General features: G+C 39.8%; 1 protein-coding gene across 1 annotated transcript in view; it reads right to left on the reverse strand.

Moving 5' to 3' along the window:
* LOC148185965 (ferric reductase 1) overlaps window positions 1-16,274 on the reverse strand; it is a 64,658-nt gene extending 48,384 nt beyond the window's left edge. The window contains exons 1-5 of the mRNA XM_088072333.1: window positions 16,209-16,274; window positions 14,914-14,974; window positions 13,505-13,732; window positions 12,872-13,008; window positions 2,106-2,203 (exon numbers count right to left, since the gene is read on the reverse strand). Coding sequence (XP_087928459.1) covers window positions 2,106-2,203; window positions 12,872-13,008; window positions 13,505-13,732; window positions 14,914-14,974; window positions 16,209-16,274 — 590 coding nt within the window. The remainder of the gene's footprint in view (window positions 1-2,105; window positions 2,204-12,871; window positions 13,009-13,504; window positions 13,733-14,913; window positions 14,975-16,208) is intronic.
* Between the last annotated feature and the right edge of the window lie 1,617 nt (window positions 16,275-17,891).

Consider the following 17,891-nt stretch of genomic DNA (forward strand, 5'->3'; position numbering starts at 1 on the left):
TCCCCTCTCTCTTTCTTTTTCCTTTTTGCCATGATTGTGTTTCATTTGTTATTCATGACATCTATTGCACGTCTGTCCGTCCTGGAAGAGGGATCCCTCATCATCCTCTATCGCTCTTCCTGAGGTTTCTTCCTTTTTTTCCCCCCCGTTACAGGGGTTCTTTTTCAGGAGTTTTTCCTTGGGTGATGTGAGGGTCTAAGGGCAGAGGGATGTCGTACACTGTAAAGCCTTCTGAGGCAAACCATGATTTGTGATAATGGACTCTATAAATAAAACTGACTTGACTTGACTTGCATCTGTGATCTGCCAGTCACCCACTTGCACAGGGAGGAGTGCAAGCTGAGATCGCTGAGTTTCCCGGAGGGGACTATTGTATTTAATGCTAGACTATAGTCTATAAACAGCAGTCTAGCATAAACCCCTCCTGGTGACCAATTTGACAAGGGTAATTATTCATTCAGTCATTTTCTGTAACCGGAGAGAACCCACGCAGAAATGGGGAGAACATTCAAACTCCACACAGAAGGGCCCCGTTCCAACCGGGTTTCGATCAGTGACCCTCTTGCTGTGAGGCAACAGTGCTAACCACAACGCCACCATGCCGCCCACCCCTTAAATATTTTTATGTTTTATTTCAAGCAGTCCAGAATCCCTCTCGATTCAAGTATATAGACTTACAACCAATCAGAGCTACCTGCCAGAGCATATAAAACATGAGCCTACAGCTATGTCACAGACTACTAATAAGTGTCAATAACATACATTATCCCTTTGCTGGGGATGGATGTTAAATTTTGCCCACTGGCAACTTTGTTGAAGTACTTTCAATATAAATGTAAGGAACATTTTAAACACTAACACTGTGTGAATACTGAACAAACACTCCCAAAAGGCAACAGCTCTCAATAAGGTATAAAATTGAAGCGTATCTGTATTTAGTTGCACCTTGACTATATTTTTAAACATTTAAAGCACATCTGCTCCCTCCATCTGAACATGCTCATGTCTTTTAACTGCATTACACTTACTCGGCTTCTTCCGCGGAGCATTTGTGCTCCCTTGTTTCGTAGTTTTCCCAGATCTTGGCTGCGATCTGGATCATGGTGATGTCTGTGGCCGTGCTTGTTCTGTGGCTGCACTGATGCTGTACCTGGATCGTGGTCATGACTGTGCTGTTGCTGTGATCCTGTTTGTTGCTGCACCTGTATCGTGGGCCTTGGTTGTGCCAATGCCGTGATCCTGTTTGACGCCAGCTTCTACTGCCATTATTATTAGTCATGCCTCCACTATTAATATACACATTGGACTGTCATCAACACCTAGGATATTTGCATGTAACATCACATGCTATCATAAATTGCATTTATTAATATTATGTCTATCAATATTGTTATATGTTAGGCTATTGTTACCATTATTTCTGTTCATCTCTCCACCTCTCTCTTCCTCCCTCTCTCTCTCTCTCTTTTTCTTTCTCTTATGACAATACTGTAATTTAAATGTTATTTACGACATCCATTGCACGTCTATCCATCCTGGAAGAGGGATCCCTCCTCAGTCGCTCTTCCTGAGGTTTCTACCATTTAGTCCACATGAGGGATGTCGTATGCTGTAAAGCCCTCTGATGCAAACTGTGACTTAAAATTGACTTAATTTGACATAAAACATTTATAATCTCAGTGACTGGCACATCTGCCATCTACAGTTCCAGGAAGTCAATCCCAGAAGCATGTAGCAAGGTCTAAGGAATATAACAGCCCAACCCCATCCTTGTAAAATGTCTTTAGCAGGTAAGCTTAACAATTTCTTCGCCTGTTTTGAAGCCATCTGTAGTTAACAAGATAAACAGCTAAAGCAGAGGTAAATGGGAGGGTGCATACCGTGTGTGACCACGAAGACAGCAGCAGGACTAGACAATATACAGTAAGCGTGTCCTCAAACTAATGAAAGTCATATTGTGACTTCATGTGAAAAGTAAATTGTTTGAATTTAATCTGTGTGATGCTGTCAAGTTCGCAGGTCACATGCAGTGTACTTGTTTAAAATAGGTTCCTTGCCAAAAAATGGGAAAAAAACATTAACAAAATTGCTTAATTCAATCTTACCGGAAATGAATGGGTTTTGTTTCTCCTGATGCTTCCAATTTCCATGTAACCTGAATGGAGGTCTTAACAGATTCCGATCTGTGGGATACAGCTGAGTTCTGAAAGCACATACACAGTAAGAGGGAGTGAGAGACAAAGACACAGAAAAGGAGGGTTTAAAAAAAGTATGCAGCTTGTAGTGGGAGTTCAGCAGGAGTGTTATAGGGTTTGAGGACATTTGGGAGCCTGTCCTGGGAATGGTTCTTAACTGATCATGTAGTACAGCAGTACAAGTCATAATCAATAAAAAATTGAAATATGTAGGCCTGCCTAAAAAGCATTATTTAATTGTGATGTTAAGAATATTAGTAGGTGTTAGTTAGTATTGGTATTGAGTAGAGAAGAACATCCGACCTGTTATCATTAAGCATTTTTTGACCAAAGCTGAAAAAGAAAACACTTTAATGTAACTTATAAATGTACTCACAACCTGTACTACTTAAGCCCAATTTAGAGGGCTTCTGCTCAGGACTTCTACTCCTCTACATTTCAGGAGGTAAATATTGTACTTTTTATTCACTACAATTATGTGACAACTCAAGTCACTAGTCATAAGAATCAGATTGTCAACACAAAATGTAAACAAACTGAATTATCATTATAGACGTTAACAACCCAGCAGTACATAAAGTACAGCTGCAATATTACAGTGATGTGCACATTAATGCATCAATAATTAATCCAATAATGGAATTTATATCATTCAACAATATTACTAACTATTATTATATCAATAGTAGTAATAATAAATATAGCCGCAAGCGTTAATATGCAGGTTTAAGCCCACTTTCGGCAATTAGGATGAACCATCTCCATGCTGAAAATCAAAGCCACAATCAGCAGCAAGCTGCTTTTGGCCTTCACGAGCACAATCACTTGAGCTTTTTTTTTTTTTTTTTAGCTCTGTCTAAAGAAGGAGTAAGACAAACACACACTTGACCCACTGTTAAGATGTATATGGCATTTCAATAGCAGAAAACTCAAAATCCAGCAATTTACCGACCTTTGCGAGTTTAGTTGCACCATTAGTCTGAATTGTAACAACCTGGTGCTGTCAAAATATCTGCGAAATAAAATGCTAATGAATATTCTAGCACAACAAATGTTTCCCTCTAGATAAAAACTGGTTTTTAGAAATTTTTGAGGACACTATTAGGAAACTGCACTCTTCTTTATTGATGGACTTGTCTCCTCAATGTCCAGACTGGTTCAGACTGAGAACAGGGATACTACCTGGTGAGTGGCCTGCTGTGTATCTGCTCAAATCCTAATCATCATGACAAACACACGCATGAAGAAAAATGTCCCCTTTCTTAAAGTTTTAGCTCACGCCACGCCCAAGAAGTGGTCAGAAAATCAGATTAACCTCGACAGAAGATGGCTCTCAAGACAGCGCAGAAAATGTTTTTGGTTTCACCTCAGCAGTTAAACCGTCTGACTCAAACTGCCTCAGCAAAGACCAGCAACAACAACATCAGATAAACTGCCAATCGCGATTTAGATTTGAAGATGAAAAAAATATTAGAGGAGCAAGGTCTCAGTCCTCATGAAAAGATGAAAAAGTACAAGTACCCAGTTCCTATAAGAAATCCAACACCCCCTCACCCAGAGACTGGACCCCGTTTCTTGAAACTCTATCTGAATTGAATATTCCAGAGACCTCTTTTTCTAACCCACATGCTCGCGAACAATTTAGAAAATTAAAATACCAAGGACTAATGCTCAGGATGAGGTTGAGCTTCCCTCCTCACAGAAACAACATAGAAAAAAGAAAAAGAAAAGAAAGATGTCCAGTGTGCCATGGCTAGGGTTTTCCCCATAATATTGCATGACTGAAGCATTGTATTATTATTAAAAAGACTCGTAACGTAACGTCGGGTGATGTTTTTTTATTCTGTATGATTTTATTAAATTCAATAAAACATGATTAAACAGATACATGGTTTTGGCTTTTTTTTTTTCTACATCTCGCATTCTATGACTGCCTATGACAGTCTATTCCAGTCTATGACAATCTTTAAACAGATGTAATGAACATGACAGTTGGTCACAAGACTCGTGCAGGGAGGTGAAGTACAACGCTGATTCAACAAACTGACACCATCACATCATTTTTTATCACGTTGTCTGAGTAGCGAGATATGACATCTCTGTAGGATAACCCACAGGCTCTCTGACATAAGTAATACACCGTAAGTAATACATAAGTAATACACCGTATGTGGGCAACACTGCGTAGTGTTGCCCACATACGGTGGATAGTTCATGTCGAAGTTGATGGTTATGATAAAAAATGTTCTTTATCCTGCGATGATTTTCCAGGAAAAAAAGAATAGGGCTAAATCCAAAAGAGTCAAAGAAGGTAGCCTTTCCCCCTTCTTCCAGAGTGATAGCCAACCAGTGTCGAGGGTGAGTGTTTGTTAATATAGTAAGCAGGTAGCGAGGTAGGGGTTGCAGGGTGCTCAATTCATCCTCTTTGGTCTTGTGCTTTTCATGACCCCCTACACGATGCCCTGGGGGTCTTTTTCTGAGTCTTCGAGCTAGAAGCATTAGACCCACACCATCTTGATCTTCTGTGACTGGAGCCTATTTTTGAGTCACTCGCCTGATGACTCTGTTGACTCCGGCCGACGCATTATTTTGCGCAGCGTTTTTCAGATGAGGCTTAGCAATCGCAAAACCTTTTGTAAGCATCGGTGTAACAAAGTGAAATAATTTTGAAAATATGGATCCCAGTCCCTTGCTATACATCATAGGAGCCCCATGGAACCCAGGCATCCCATTCCCCACTTGATTTTCATAATAAATTACAAATTGATATAGATCGGGGTGAGGTTCTGCTTGCACCATCCTTTAATTATTTTCGGCAAGCTTCAGTGTTTTAAGAGGCTTAAAATGTAATGTCAAAACCATTTTTCCGTAGGTGAAATTTACCGACTGGTTTTGATCCGTCTTTATTTCTACACCAGCGTTTTCAATATGTGCCTGTGCCACCGGTAAGTAGAAAGCCGGGTTAAAGGTTTTAATGACTATGTTGCCAAATTTCCCCTCTATTTGAACCATTCGTAGAAGCGGAGCGTATGAATCTCCAACCACTTGCGGCGGCACCAGATAGCATAAACAGAGGAACTGGTACTTCCCGGCTTTTATATCAGACGGATGAGGAGAGTTTTTGGGGCCGGGACTGCACGTGAACCATTCACCAGCGTTTTAACCTAAAATGTATGCCACTGGGGGGAAAAAAAGCACTTGAAAGGGACCGCTACCCATCCACTGAAACACGTTTTAAGGGGACATACCTAAGAGTGACTTCAGAGTTCATCCTTTTAAGCAACACATTTATTTGTCTCAAAATGATTTCTTTATCATCGTAATAGCCTTCGTCAAATCTTTCCCTGTGGATGGTTAATTTGCTGTCGTAATAGGTACATTTTTAGGCTATGTGTTCATCAAACTCTGGAACTCTGTGCTCCCAAGTGTCTATCCATTCAAAAATTGCCTCCTTAGCTCTAACATTATAAAAAGTGTGAGCGTATGAAATCTCTGTTAAAGCTACATGCCAGAGACCCTCTAAGTGAAGATGCTGGGCTAAAGCCACTCGGAAGTCGGAAATGGTGTTTCCTGTATACACGCCGAGACTGGCGTTGGAAGACAGAATCACATAAAATCCTTCTTCAGACTTTGCGTCCATGGCTCTTTGTGATTTGTATCAAAAGATGTGGGCTGCCTTTATACATTAGTCAGCTGACTGACCTCCACCAAACTATTGAATTTCTCTGGCCAATATTTCCAATGCACCAGGACATACATTTTACCACGTTTATTATGCTTGGCAAGAATCTTTTCCACTTGGTAAGATTTTTCTTTACCAACCTTTTTTTTTTGTAATTCGGCTTCATAAAAGGTCCCATCAATGAGCTCTCCATCATAATCTTTTATTTTGTACACGGGGGGCTGACGTAGTATACACTCTGACACTGTAAACAACTTGTCCGTGTAACTTTGCTCATATTTTTTATCTAATACCCCTCTGAGTTTGGATAATCTAACAACTTGTCTTCAACCTGTTTTTGCAACGAAGGAGAAATGTCCCATACAAGTTTTGAAATACCTGCGGGGAGTTTTCAGGAGTGACTTCTGTCTGTTTCATTTTTTATGCTGTGATGATAGCTGTCATTATAACTTTTTAACAGATCCTGTAATACAGCTATGTAACAATGTGTATTTTTAGCTGTAGAGTATCACCACATTCTAGTCTTTAGCGTACAGTTTAAACCTCTCAACCATGGAAGCTTTCAGATCACTGCCGGTGGCAAAGTGAACAATACCATGTTTCTGCATTAGCACCTTAAAATTTTTGTTGAAAAATTCTACCTGCATCAGTTTGTACCTTCTCAGGCTCTTTGCTGTCTGTTAACACTGAGGCAAACGCCTTGATCACTTCGCTACCTGTTTTTGTCTTTTTTTGTATCCTGGCAGGTTTATGTAAGGTATATGTATCTTGCTGTGATAGAATTTTTTCACTCCATCTACTTTGACATTACTCCCCATTTCATCCTGCACGGCCCTGTGAAGACGATCCACTCTCCACTCAAAATCCCAACTGCCGGGATGGGAGGGATTGCAATACATTTTTTTCAGCAAACTCTCAAATTTCTTTTCCATTTTTCTGCAAGCTGCGTTGTTAAAAGAATGACAAGCATCATGTAATACTGCTTCTCTTTATATTTTTTTTTATTCTGTAGCGGTTATTAATAACTACGTTAAAATTTGGATTTTGCACTCGTTAAAGTAAAAGGGGCACCATTCTCCATTCAGGAGAAAATTAAATCTTAAATTGTGACAGTGTTAAGACTATGTCATTACTTTAATCAATCTCATAGTCTGTACCGTTTATTCTGTATACATTGATCTTGTTTCTCTCATGAAATAATATCCACAGACAACGACTTGGCGATAAATGAGGATAATTTATTTATTTTACTAATAAAATGAAGAGTAAATAGATGAAATAATATGAAATATAAAAGGACAGTGAACACATAAAAGGGAACCTACGTGATGTATGTTCAGGTGATGTAAATAATTAATTATGGATGATAGTGGAGGAAATACGTGACCGTCTAAAACGTGGATGCGCATTGAACGGTGACGTAGAATTTAGAAATTCGGCATTAAAGCTTCGCTATACGACATCAACTCTGATCACAAGAAAATGTTATTCTGCCTACTTTTGTCGACTTGATTAGACTTCTCCGGGGAGGTCCAGGTCATCGCGTCACTCCAGGGGAGAGCTGCGGCACGTTTTCCAGACGAGGTGACCCGCTGAAAGGCGGCGGCGGCCGGGCAGATGGAGTCGGTGTGCGGCGGTCTTTAACTGGCCTCGGTGTTCGCCTCAGTGAACCGGTAAAAGTCTTCGAACAAAGTCCTTAAGGGCAGGCAACGGATGCTGATAGTTTGGGCAGCAGGTGTTGCTTCTAGAACCGTGGCAGAGTTGATGGCGAATCGCGGAGTGTCCTTCTCAATTAAAACTCGCAGAAATAATCAAAGTAATCCCACTGGTCTGAGGGAGTCACTTTAAATTATTAATTTGATTTTACTTAAAAACGAATTACCAAAAGTGTCTTTACTGACCAAAAACTGGTATAAAGAAAAGCGTCAAAGAGATTTAAAAGAAAATGGCTTCAAAAGTTAAAGTTCAGCAAAGCTCTGGTGAGCTGTTGCGGCTCCGCTTATAAAATTGAAGAAAAGAACAGTTGCGAGCGCGGATGCACGAGACGCACCACGGTAAAAAGGAGCGAAGAAAAACTTCAGAAAAGAGAAAAGGAGAAGCCTTGAGAAGAGTGAGCTTAGAGAGAGAGAGAGAGAGCTCTGAGCTGACTTTAGAGAGAGTCACTCAGTTTTTATCTTTCGATTTGGGGGTCCGGATGGAAGGCGGAGTTAGCGAACTTTTGCACCGAACGATCGCGCATCTGGTATAAGTTTCTAAAAGACCTAATGTAATTTAGGAGACATTTATGTCTCTGAACTTTATGACGAATTACGCGATCTAACCCGTGGTGTATAAATTCACGTATCTCCTCACTTCTATAGTCTCATCACAGTAACTTCCAACGCATGTTAGGAGACCCAAAAGTAATTTATAACGTAACACATGATTCTGAAGATCCTTTGCTCAATCTTGTGAAATATGTGACCACACATAACATAACATTGTACCATGGATCCTAAGAAACTTGTGATTACTTAGATATAGGATTACTTTTAACATTATACAATGAATTCAAAATACGATATAACTACAAAGTTGGTTACGAGCTTACTAATAACTAAGACCACTAGATGGCAGTATAGCTCCATTATAACAAAAGGGGCAGGAACAACCTTGTAGAGTTTGCGTGTGTGCATTAGTCAATTATCCAGAAACAACATTTTAAGCTGTTAGCTTAGTGAGTTAAAAATCGGGTTCATTCCTTGAAATGTGTGAAGCTGTTATTATTGCACTTTATTCTGTGTTTTTTGATCATTTGGTGGATCATTGCTGCATGTAAACAAGGCGGTTCAGTTATTTGTTGTATAAATGCACCTGGACTGCAGATTTGGTCAGTCACTGTTGTGTAAAGCTGAAGAGACACAAATAAGAGTTTGGATACAAGAAAATCTTTATGTGATTGGACATCCCTCACCCCATCAAGCTGTTAGTTTAGTGAGTTACTGTATGAAACAGGTTCATTACTTGAACTTTACTCTATGTTGTTTGTGTGATGAGTCTATGGATTAAAAAAATTGAGATGATAACCATCTGAAAGTCTTTTTTGGGGGGTAAATCTTACCTTATCTGAATAAGTACTGGTTACTAACTAATATTAATTAACTTTTATTAGTAATTATCAGGTATTACCTACTAGCAATTAAGAGATAATTTTGCCCAATTTTATTGAGTAAGTAGCTGTTGAATATATACATAAATGTGAGGTAAATTTAACCCAATTTATTTAAGTATTTCATAGCTTTTTATTTCAGTTATTTTATACTCAATATATGGAATTAAATCTACCCAAAAAAAGTTGATGCAAATTGTTACCTCAGATTTATTGGGTAAATGCTATAGGTTACTTTTTACAGTGTACTGTCACTCGGAGAGAGTGATATATTTAACGTAATAATTTTATGATCTGAGAAGGGAACTGCTCGGGTATTAACCTTCATGTTCGCATGATAACCCTTATTTGAAACCAGCCAGTAGTCAATATGAGACATTCTCATTAGAGCTATTATTATTAGAGCTGTTATTCCAAGTAAATAATTTTGCGTTAGGGAATTTTTCTCTGAAGATGTCTATAATGCAGAATTTGTCCATGAAATCTTTTAAGTAACCATTAGAAGTGTTTAAATTATAAGGAGGGTGTTTGTCTATATTATCATATACAACATTAAAATCACCACCAAAAATTAGGTAAGCCTCTGGATATTTCTCAAGCCAAAATGTTACCTTTTCATCCCATAACTCAAAAAGATTACTGTTGTCTGAATGAGAGTTGAAGCCATATAAATTAGTTAGAATTATCACATTTTGGGAGATTGCCAGAATAATAATAATGAAATGTTCCATTGGATCAGTATAGTGACTGAGAATTTCACCAGGAAATTTGTCTTTTAGAATTAGAACACCAGCCATTTTCTCTGAACCGTGTGCCCCCCATATCTCCTTACCCCATTGACTTTTCCAAAAGGCCAAGTCTTCTTTAGTGCTATGTGACTCCTGAATAAAGTAAAAATCACATTTATTTCTTAAACCGGCATTAAAAGAGAGAAATGAAAGTGACATAAAAAGAACAATTTCTCAAAAGAGAACAATAAGGAACACTATAAATCGATTAGATTAAATCTTATTGTTTGCAAAAGAGCATTTTAAGCTCTGGCTCCACTAACTTTAAATTGAAATTAAATGTCTAGCCAAGAACAAGTACTGTGAACAAGATGACTTAACCAGTTAATGAAAAGCTGACAACTAAACTGTGAAGTTGAATCCTTCATATGCATCAGGGCAGTAGCAGTGCTGTTATCCTGTTGTTTGAAGACTGGACGTTCAGGTTGCTGGCAGCGGGAAAATCTCTGCACCATTGGCAAAGGCACGTCCAGCGATGAAGTAGGTCGTTTTACCTTGAGCGCGGGCTCTTGCACCTGCGGCCAGAGAAGCTGTCGTCTCTCCTGGTCTGCAGCAGTGAGATCCTCCATGAGCGCATCTTGTTCTCTCTCAGGAACGTTGACTGCTAGGCAGATTTCCAGAGCATATCTCTTATGGGTTGGAGACAAAAACCTGATGATTATGTTCCGTGGCGTTCTCTTGTTGTGATCTTTTTTCCTGAGCCTATGCACAACATCAATCCCCTCTGCCACTTTGACGTTCTCATTCATGATGGTTTTCTGACAAATGTCCACAACCTTGACTTTAACTCTTCTGAGATAAAGTTAATGGTTTTCTTCAGCCCTTCCATTTCAATAGTTACCTTTTTCTCCAGTGAGTCTGCTCTGGAGTTGATGATGGACGACAACCGGGCAACTAGGCTGTCCTCATTGTATGCGGAGGGCTTTCCTTTCTTTGTAGCTGGGGATTGCAGTGGAGTGTCGGGAAGTGGGGAGAGCGCAAAGTTGCTGGCCTCCATGGGAGCATCATTGTTAGCCGAGGTGCTGGCGTAGTTGTACAAATTTTGGCTTGCGTTGACCGTTATTTTCTCTTGTTTTCAGGTTTAGGCATGATGGTCTGACAACGTCCAATTTGATTATCTTTTTAGTAAAGTCTTTGAAATTTGGCTTTACGAACGATTTTAGCGGAGCTCGAGAGCAGACCTCTTACCAAGTCGTCGTCTTGGCAGATGTGCTGGGGGAAGGGATGTCATACAATAGGCGTGGCCAAAGGTCAAAGGTTTATGGTCTATGGTACACACAGGGGATGGGAGGGGAGGGGGCAAGGTCAAAAAACCACCAACACAGAGTATTCTATTTACAACTTCTTCACGCTTTCCTTTTTTACTTTTTCACTTGGTTATATGTAGGCCCTTGTTTTCCTCTTCTTTTTTACAGCTGTATTTCACTTGTCTTCATGCATACATGTATTTTTTACTACATGGAGTCTTAATTCTCTTAACTGTTTTCTCTGTCATGCACTATATTTTACCGACATGTATTACAAATTTATGTTAATGTCACATAACATGCACATCACTTTTAACACCAACTCATCCTACTACGGCGTAAGTTGCCCTTTAAGTAAGCTAAATGTATATGAGCGCATCCAGGCCTTGAGTCAACAGGTCAGAGGTTTTCAGAAGTCACTACCAACAACACAGATCAAGACAAGATAATTATGGAGATAAAAAACGACAAAATTATTTATGACACCACACCTCCTTTTTAAAGGGACAACCATAGAAAGGAAATATCCTGGAACAACCTATTAGGAGCTATGGGAGTGAATGGAGTCATTTCTTCTTCTGTACTGATATAATGCGCCATGCCGGACTCAAACCGCAACCCGTGAAAATTGACAGATGAGGAAGCACAGAGCAAAATCACAGCGGAGCCATAACTCAATGCACATGCAAGCAGTGGAAATCCTGGGTAACAGTCTACATCCAGCCTTCTGCCTATCTTACTACTAGTTTGCCGGAAACCCCCCTCCTATCTCACAGAATAATGAACTTATACCAATTTAGACTTCCCTCTAGACTGCTTTCCTGGAAATTACCAGACCCCTAATTTTGGCAGTGCATCTTGTTATTCCACATAGTTGCCTAACTTTGTCATGAGTTGTTTATCCTAACCTTACAGTTGACACAAAGTGTAGCTGCGTCTCTTTATGCATGAGTATAACTCTTCAAATGTGTACATATATAGAACATAAATGGGAGGATGTAATGACATGTGAAACATAATTGTGATATAATATAACCCACAACGTATCACACTTGAAAACTACCACATAGTTTTGGGGACTGATTCTGTGAGAGCAGGTCACAGATTTGCACTGGTTTGCACTCCAGTTGCGTTATGATTTTCCCATATTAGCATTTGTTGGTACTGCTGTTTGCACTATGGCATATTGGCCTTTGTATTGTATTGCTGGTATATTATGGCTGGATTGACATAATTGTTTTTTGCTCACGCAAAAGTGCATACACCAACCCAAGCTCTCTGACCAACCAGCTGACTGGTGTCTAAACTTGGGCAGTACCAGGCATGCCTCACAGGCATGTCTGGCACTGTATAGTCTGCGCCGAGGCACTGATGATGCCCTTAAAGTGGTGTGCTTCCCACTGTTGCTGAAGAGGAAAAGGATTTCACACACTGATGGGCTGGCTACTTCCATGCTTTGTTAGCATGCCAATGATTAAAAAGGGTATTACTCAAAGAGTCCAGTTTAGGGAGGAGTCTGTGTGAGATAGAACATCGAACCTTGACAACGTGCAGTCCTGTGTATTGTGTTCTGTGTTTTACAAAGTCAAACAATAATTGAATACAAGTGAGAAAACTCCCAAATAGTCTTGCTAGCTGCTGAAAAATGTAACAATTTAGGATGTTTATCAGTTACCTGATGAAGGTCAAACAGATCAAGATGTCATGGGTATTCCAGGCGAGAGAATGTGTGGGAGTTTTCTCTTTATATATTGTGTTACATGATCTACATTTTTTTCACAATAGTCTGGTGAACAGGGAAAAAAACTCACATGTCTCTGGCTGCATGTGAGGAGCTGAGCAGCTCCTGCTGTTAGGGTGAAGGAGCCCACAGGAGACCAACCCCCCACCTCTCTAGCCTGTAACAGGAAACCAATGAATGGTGTGGAAGCGGGTGCCTGGAGCTGAACTGGAAGGGGAAAAAAGGCTCAGTGTTCACAACCAGGAAAGTGCTACTGATAATGAATTCAGATATAATTTACATACAATGACATTTAGCAAATAACATGTTCATTAATTTTCAGTGTATGTCTTTAGATAAGGATTGATTGGTCTAAAATATTTGAGTCAGTATCCCTTTAAATATCTGATTATTTTTTGTCAATTAAATGTCAAAGCATGTTGTAAAAAATGTCCATCACAAGTTCTCAGAGCCATTCATACAGAATGTAGTTTTGTCTTACCAACAGTGCAGCTGGACAAATACATTCAAAACTATATGTATGGAGGGATAAAAAAAATCATGTCTGCTTAAGATAAAATATGTTTTTTAGTCGTTTGGTTGGATGGTCAATTGTCCCCAACTGCTTTGAGTTGTGAATGTCATCAACCTGATAAATAACATAATTAAAAATTAATATATAATAGCGTCATTAACATCAGGTTCAGAAAAGTTTGACGCTTACCTTTCACCTCCTCTCCAATTCTGTAGCTGCTGTGGTCCATTGTGATACTGAAAGGCGCTGTTCCAGTCTGTGGGTTCAGCCCAAAGTGGTGGGGTTTCATGTCTTCACAGCTGTCCATAACTTGACCTGAGCTATAACACTGAACCAGAGGAAAAATACACAACAGCAGCAACACAACATGGTCCTTTGCACTGAAATGATCAGTTACCACTCTATTCATGAATGCAGCTAGTGAAAAACACAGACCATGAGTAATTCAATGCTACTATTCAGTTGAGAGTTCAGGTGAAATCTGTGTGAGGAACAATGACTGAGGGGAGGGGGTAAGGTAGGAGGGACATAGAGGCTAATGGGAGGAGACCACAGGTACACAGATGTACATCTTCTTTGTTTATCGCAACCGAGTAACTGCACCTAGTAACAGAGAAAAACTGATGGTTAGAGATTTGAAAGTATGTGTGTGTGTATTTGTGTGTGTCTGTGTAAGTGAGAGTGAGAGTGTGAATCTGAGAGAGAGAGCTGTATATGTGTCAGTCACTGCTGTTGCTGGGCAATGACTAGACCTGGCTAGTGCACTAGAACAAACACAGAAGAACAACACTACAGACAAATGCTGAGGTTAGCACAGCAAAAGCTAATTTCCAAGTGAGTAATTTCCTATGATGAAGTTTCATGACTGAAGTTGGGGAACGAACACACATCTCCTAAAGTGGTTTCCCAATCAGGCTGATAAAAGTATGTCTAACTCTCCTGTCCTTTTCTCCATCCCTCTTTCAGCAAAAGAGCTACACAGGATTCAATGGAGCCTGGAGACTCCCTGCACTAAGACAGCACCCTCATCCTGAGTGTCAGCTCCCTGTCTTCTGCAAGCCTTTCCCTGTTCCTTATTTCTATTAAACCATATACAAGGCTTCCCAGTGGTTCTAATGCAGGTTTTGAAAATGATAACCTCACATATTTTTTGTAGTTGTAATCTGTGGTGACTGTAAGCAGGGCTGGCTCTACCCAATTTGGTGCCCTAGGCGCCCTAACCCTATAACGACACATCCGCACCCAATAACGACACATCACATGCTCACACATAATTTAAGAACATGTCACTGTTTATTTATTTGTAATGTCAATATATATATTTTTTATATAATATATATATTTTTATATTTTTCTAGACAGAAAACACTGAAGTGAGGGCGCCAGTGGGCATAGAGAATTATTATTTTATTATTATTTTCCCTCAAGGCCAAGGGGGACTGGCGGTGTGACTGTGCCCCTCCAGCAGATGGCGCCATAGGTGACCGCCTATATCGCCTATGCCAAGAGCCAGCCCTGACTGTAAGACTACTTCTGCTGGTATTTCTCAACATTATTTTCCTCATCTGCGTGTCAGTGGAGAAAATGTGCATGCTTACCCCCTTTCTCTACACGCCTGGATAATCCCTGTGCAGCATAGCAAAGCATGGTGGAGACTATCTGAGAGGACACCACAAAAGAAGAATATATACCACATGCTTGATGTGCTATTTATGTTTCTGAGTTTATTAGATATTAATGAAATTAACTGATTGCAGAAAGTACAAGTCAGTAGAAAGACAAAGATAAATAAGATACAAGTTTATATATACAAGCAATAAACAGCAACCTGCTTCTTTACCATGGTAAGTCTAAAATATGCCAGCATAACCATATATGTCATATCCACATCACTCATATTTATACTATGTGATTATAGATTTTAATTTATAAAAGTACTATACATATACAGTATATGTGTGTGTGTGTGTGTGTGTGTGTGTGTGTGTGTGTGATATAATGTATGTGTGTGTATAGATTTTATATATTTTGTATTTTAAAATATATTTGACCCTTATTTAGCAATCAGTCACTTTTTTTTCTTTTGCCTCTGACTCTTGAGCTGCTGAAATGTTTGAATGATCAGTGTGATGTTTAAGAATTATAAACTACTTCCTGGTTAAAAATATGTCAAAATTGCACATTCAAATTCAAAATGGCCGACTTCCTGTTGGGTTTAATGTATGGGTCCAAGAGGCTTTTTTGTAGGTCTTGGGCTGTTACACATGCCTCCCAAGTTTTGTAGCTCTAGGTGAAATGTACCACAAGGGCTGCTTCGTTGAAATCTATAGGGGGCGCTACAGAGCCATTTTGGCACATCAGTGGGAAAAAAAAATCATATCAGATACCACATTTTACAGCTTCTGATGTGTGTGCCATGTTTGGTGAATTTTGGTGCATGCTTTGCCCCTCATACAGTTCTTCCAGTTTTAAGGCGATTAATGCGTAACTTTGGCAACAGCATTTGATGAAAACTCAAAAGTTTAATTTCTTTGCATCATGAAGGTCTTTACAGTATTCTAAGTGAATATGAGGTTAATTGAGTTAACCTGCTACAGGGGAAAAATCAAAGAGTAAAAAAAGTAACTTCCTGCTACCAATAGGTGGTGCTATGACTATGATTCAAAATTGCACTGCAGATTTCTTCAGGCGTAGATTCTTTTGAAATCTGTGAAATTCTGTTAAGATCTGACCATCTTGGGCGAAGTTACAACAGTTTTTGATGTCATGTCGAAACATCGAAATTGTCCACCTGACTACGGCAACGCCTTTCAACGAAAACTCACAATATTCATTTTCAAACAGAAACATATGAAGGATTTTTTGAAACCATTTTATGATCAATCGAATCAACCTGATAGGAGCTGGACGTCCTAGTGTAAAACTTTGCCTTTCCTGTGCCAATAGGTGGCACTCTCATTATCGCTTAAAATTGTTATATAGATGTGTTCAGGGCAGGACTCCTATCAAAAGTGAAATTTGGGGCAGATTGGACCGTTCACAGCAGAGTTACATACCACTTCCTTTTTACTTTCTAGTTCATAGCTGATAGAATGATATTCTGTGGTGGAATTGAGGAATAGAGACACGGTTGAAGCTTCAATCAGGAAACATTTATTACGAGCACTCGGGTCGACACAGGAACGAAGGAAACATGCAAGTGGCCATTTGACAACGAACAAAGAAAAGACATTGGTATTTATGCAGCTGTCATGACGTAACTGGTTGGGATCAAATTCTAACATGTCAGGAACTAAGGTTCTTCTGAGAAGTGAGGAATGTGTTTGTGTTACTACATTTGCTGGCACTGGTCCATCTCAGGTATCTATGATCAACTTGCAGGCACTAAGGCACACATCACAATATATGGGTAGCTTTTATTTGAGGTAGACATAGAGTCTGGAACTAACCATGGAGGATGCATAATCGTAAAAATACATACTAAAAATAGCAGAACATGCAAATAAGATGCCTAAAACAGATCGCACGGTGTGATGAAAACTCATGATTTGAATAACTTTTGCTGTCAAAGGTCAGGTCGGGACTCTCATCATGCTTCAGGACTCTGGAGCAGATTGGACAATATCTGACTGAGTCACTACCACTTCCTGTTTCATGGCGAAACATCAAAGTTGAAAACATAGCCACACCCATATGGTATGATGAAAAAAGTCAGCAATTGAAAAGCTCTTGAAGTCACATGGTCTTTCATTTCAGTGAAAGTCCGACCAAGCAGACAGAGTTTCAATCCTTCAGTTAGATATTTTGTGTGGGGTAATACTTCCTGTGGCCACTAGGTGGAGCCAGAGACCACAGAAAATGTAAGTCATCTTGGTCTACATAATTTGACACAAAACCATGTAAATGTCATGTAAATCAAAGTATAGTTTTGTTAAGAGGCTTACTGGAACTGGTGGACGTGCTGATGTACTGCAGGTCAGCATGATACCTGACTTCTGGTGCATCTTTATCTGTGCTTCTGATAATGTCTCTGCGCTGCTCCCACAAACGATTCCCAGCTAATCTTCTAACTTGCTCCTTACTTTGACTGCTTTTGATCTGTCTGTGACGGAAAACTCACATAAGTTTTACTCAGTCACCCACAGCTGTCTTCTCCTCTCGGCGGTCTCTGTATTCTGTTTAATCACACAGCCGCTCACTCACTGTTAGCCCGTTAGCTACTTTAGCTTTAGCTCTGATTAGCGATGGCTTCTCCCTGCTCTTCTCCCTCTTCTGCTGCTCTCTCCTGCTCACTGTGTCAGTTAGTGACACCAGCGGCCATAGTCAAATGTATCCCTGGGGCCAGAGCGGGCGATGTCGAGTCAAATTTGAAGCTGCTGGCTAAGGCTAAGCGTAAATTCAGTAAGATTGTTATTCACGTTGGCGGCAATGAGACAAGGTTTCGCCAATCGGAGGTCACTAAAATTAACATAGAGTCAGTGTGTGAATATGCAAAGACGATGTCGGACACTATAATCTTCTCTGGACCCCTCCCCAATGTGACCAGTGATGACATGTTTAGCTGCATGTCATCACT

The sequence above is a fragment of the Plectropomus leopardus genome, chromosome 21 (genome assembly GCF_026936395.1).
Source record: "Plectropomus leopardus strain MGB_pleo_1.0 chromosome 21, ASM2693639v1, whole genome shotgun sequence".
In the NCBI taxonomy this organism is placed as follows: domain Eukaryota; kingdom Metazoa; phylum Chordata; class Actinopteri; order Perciformes; family Serranidae; genus Plectropomus; species Plectropomus leopardus.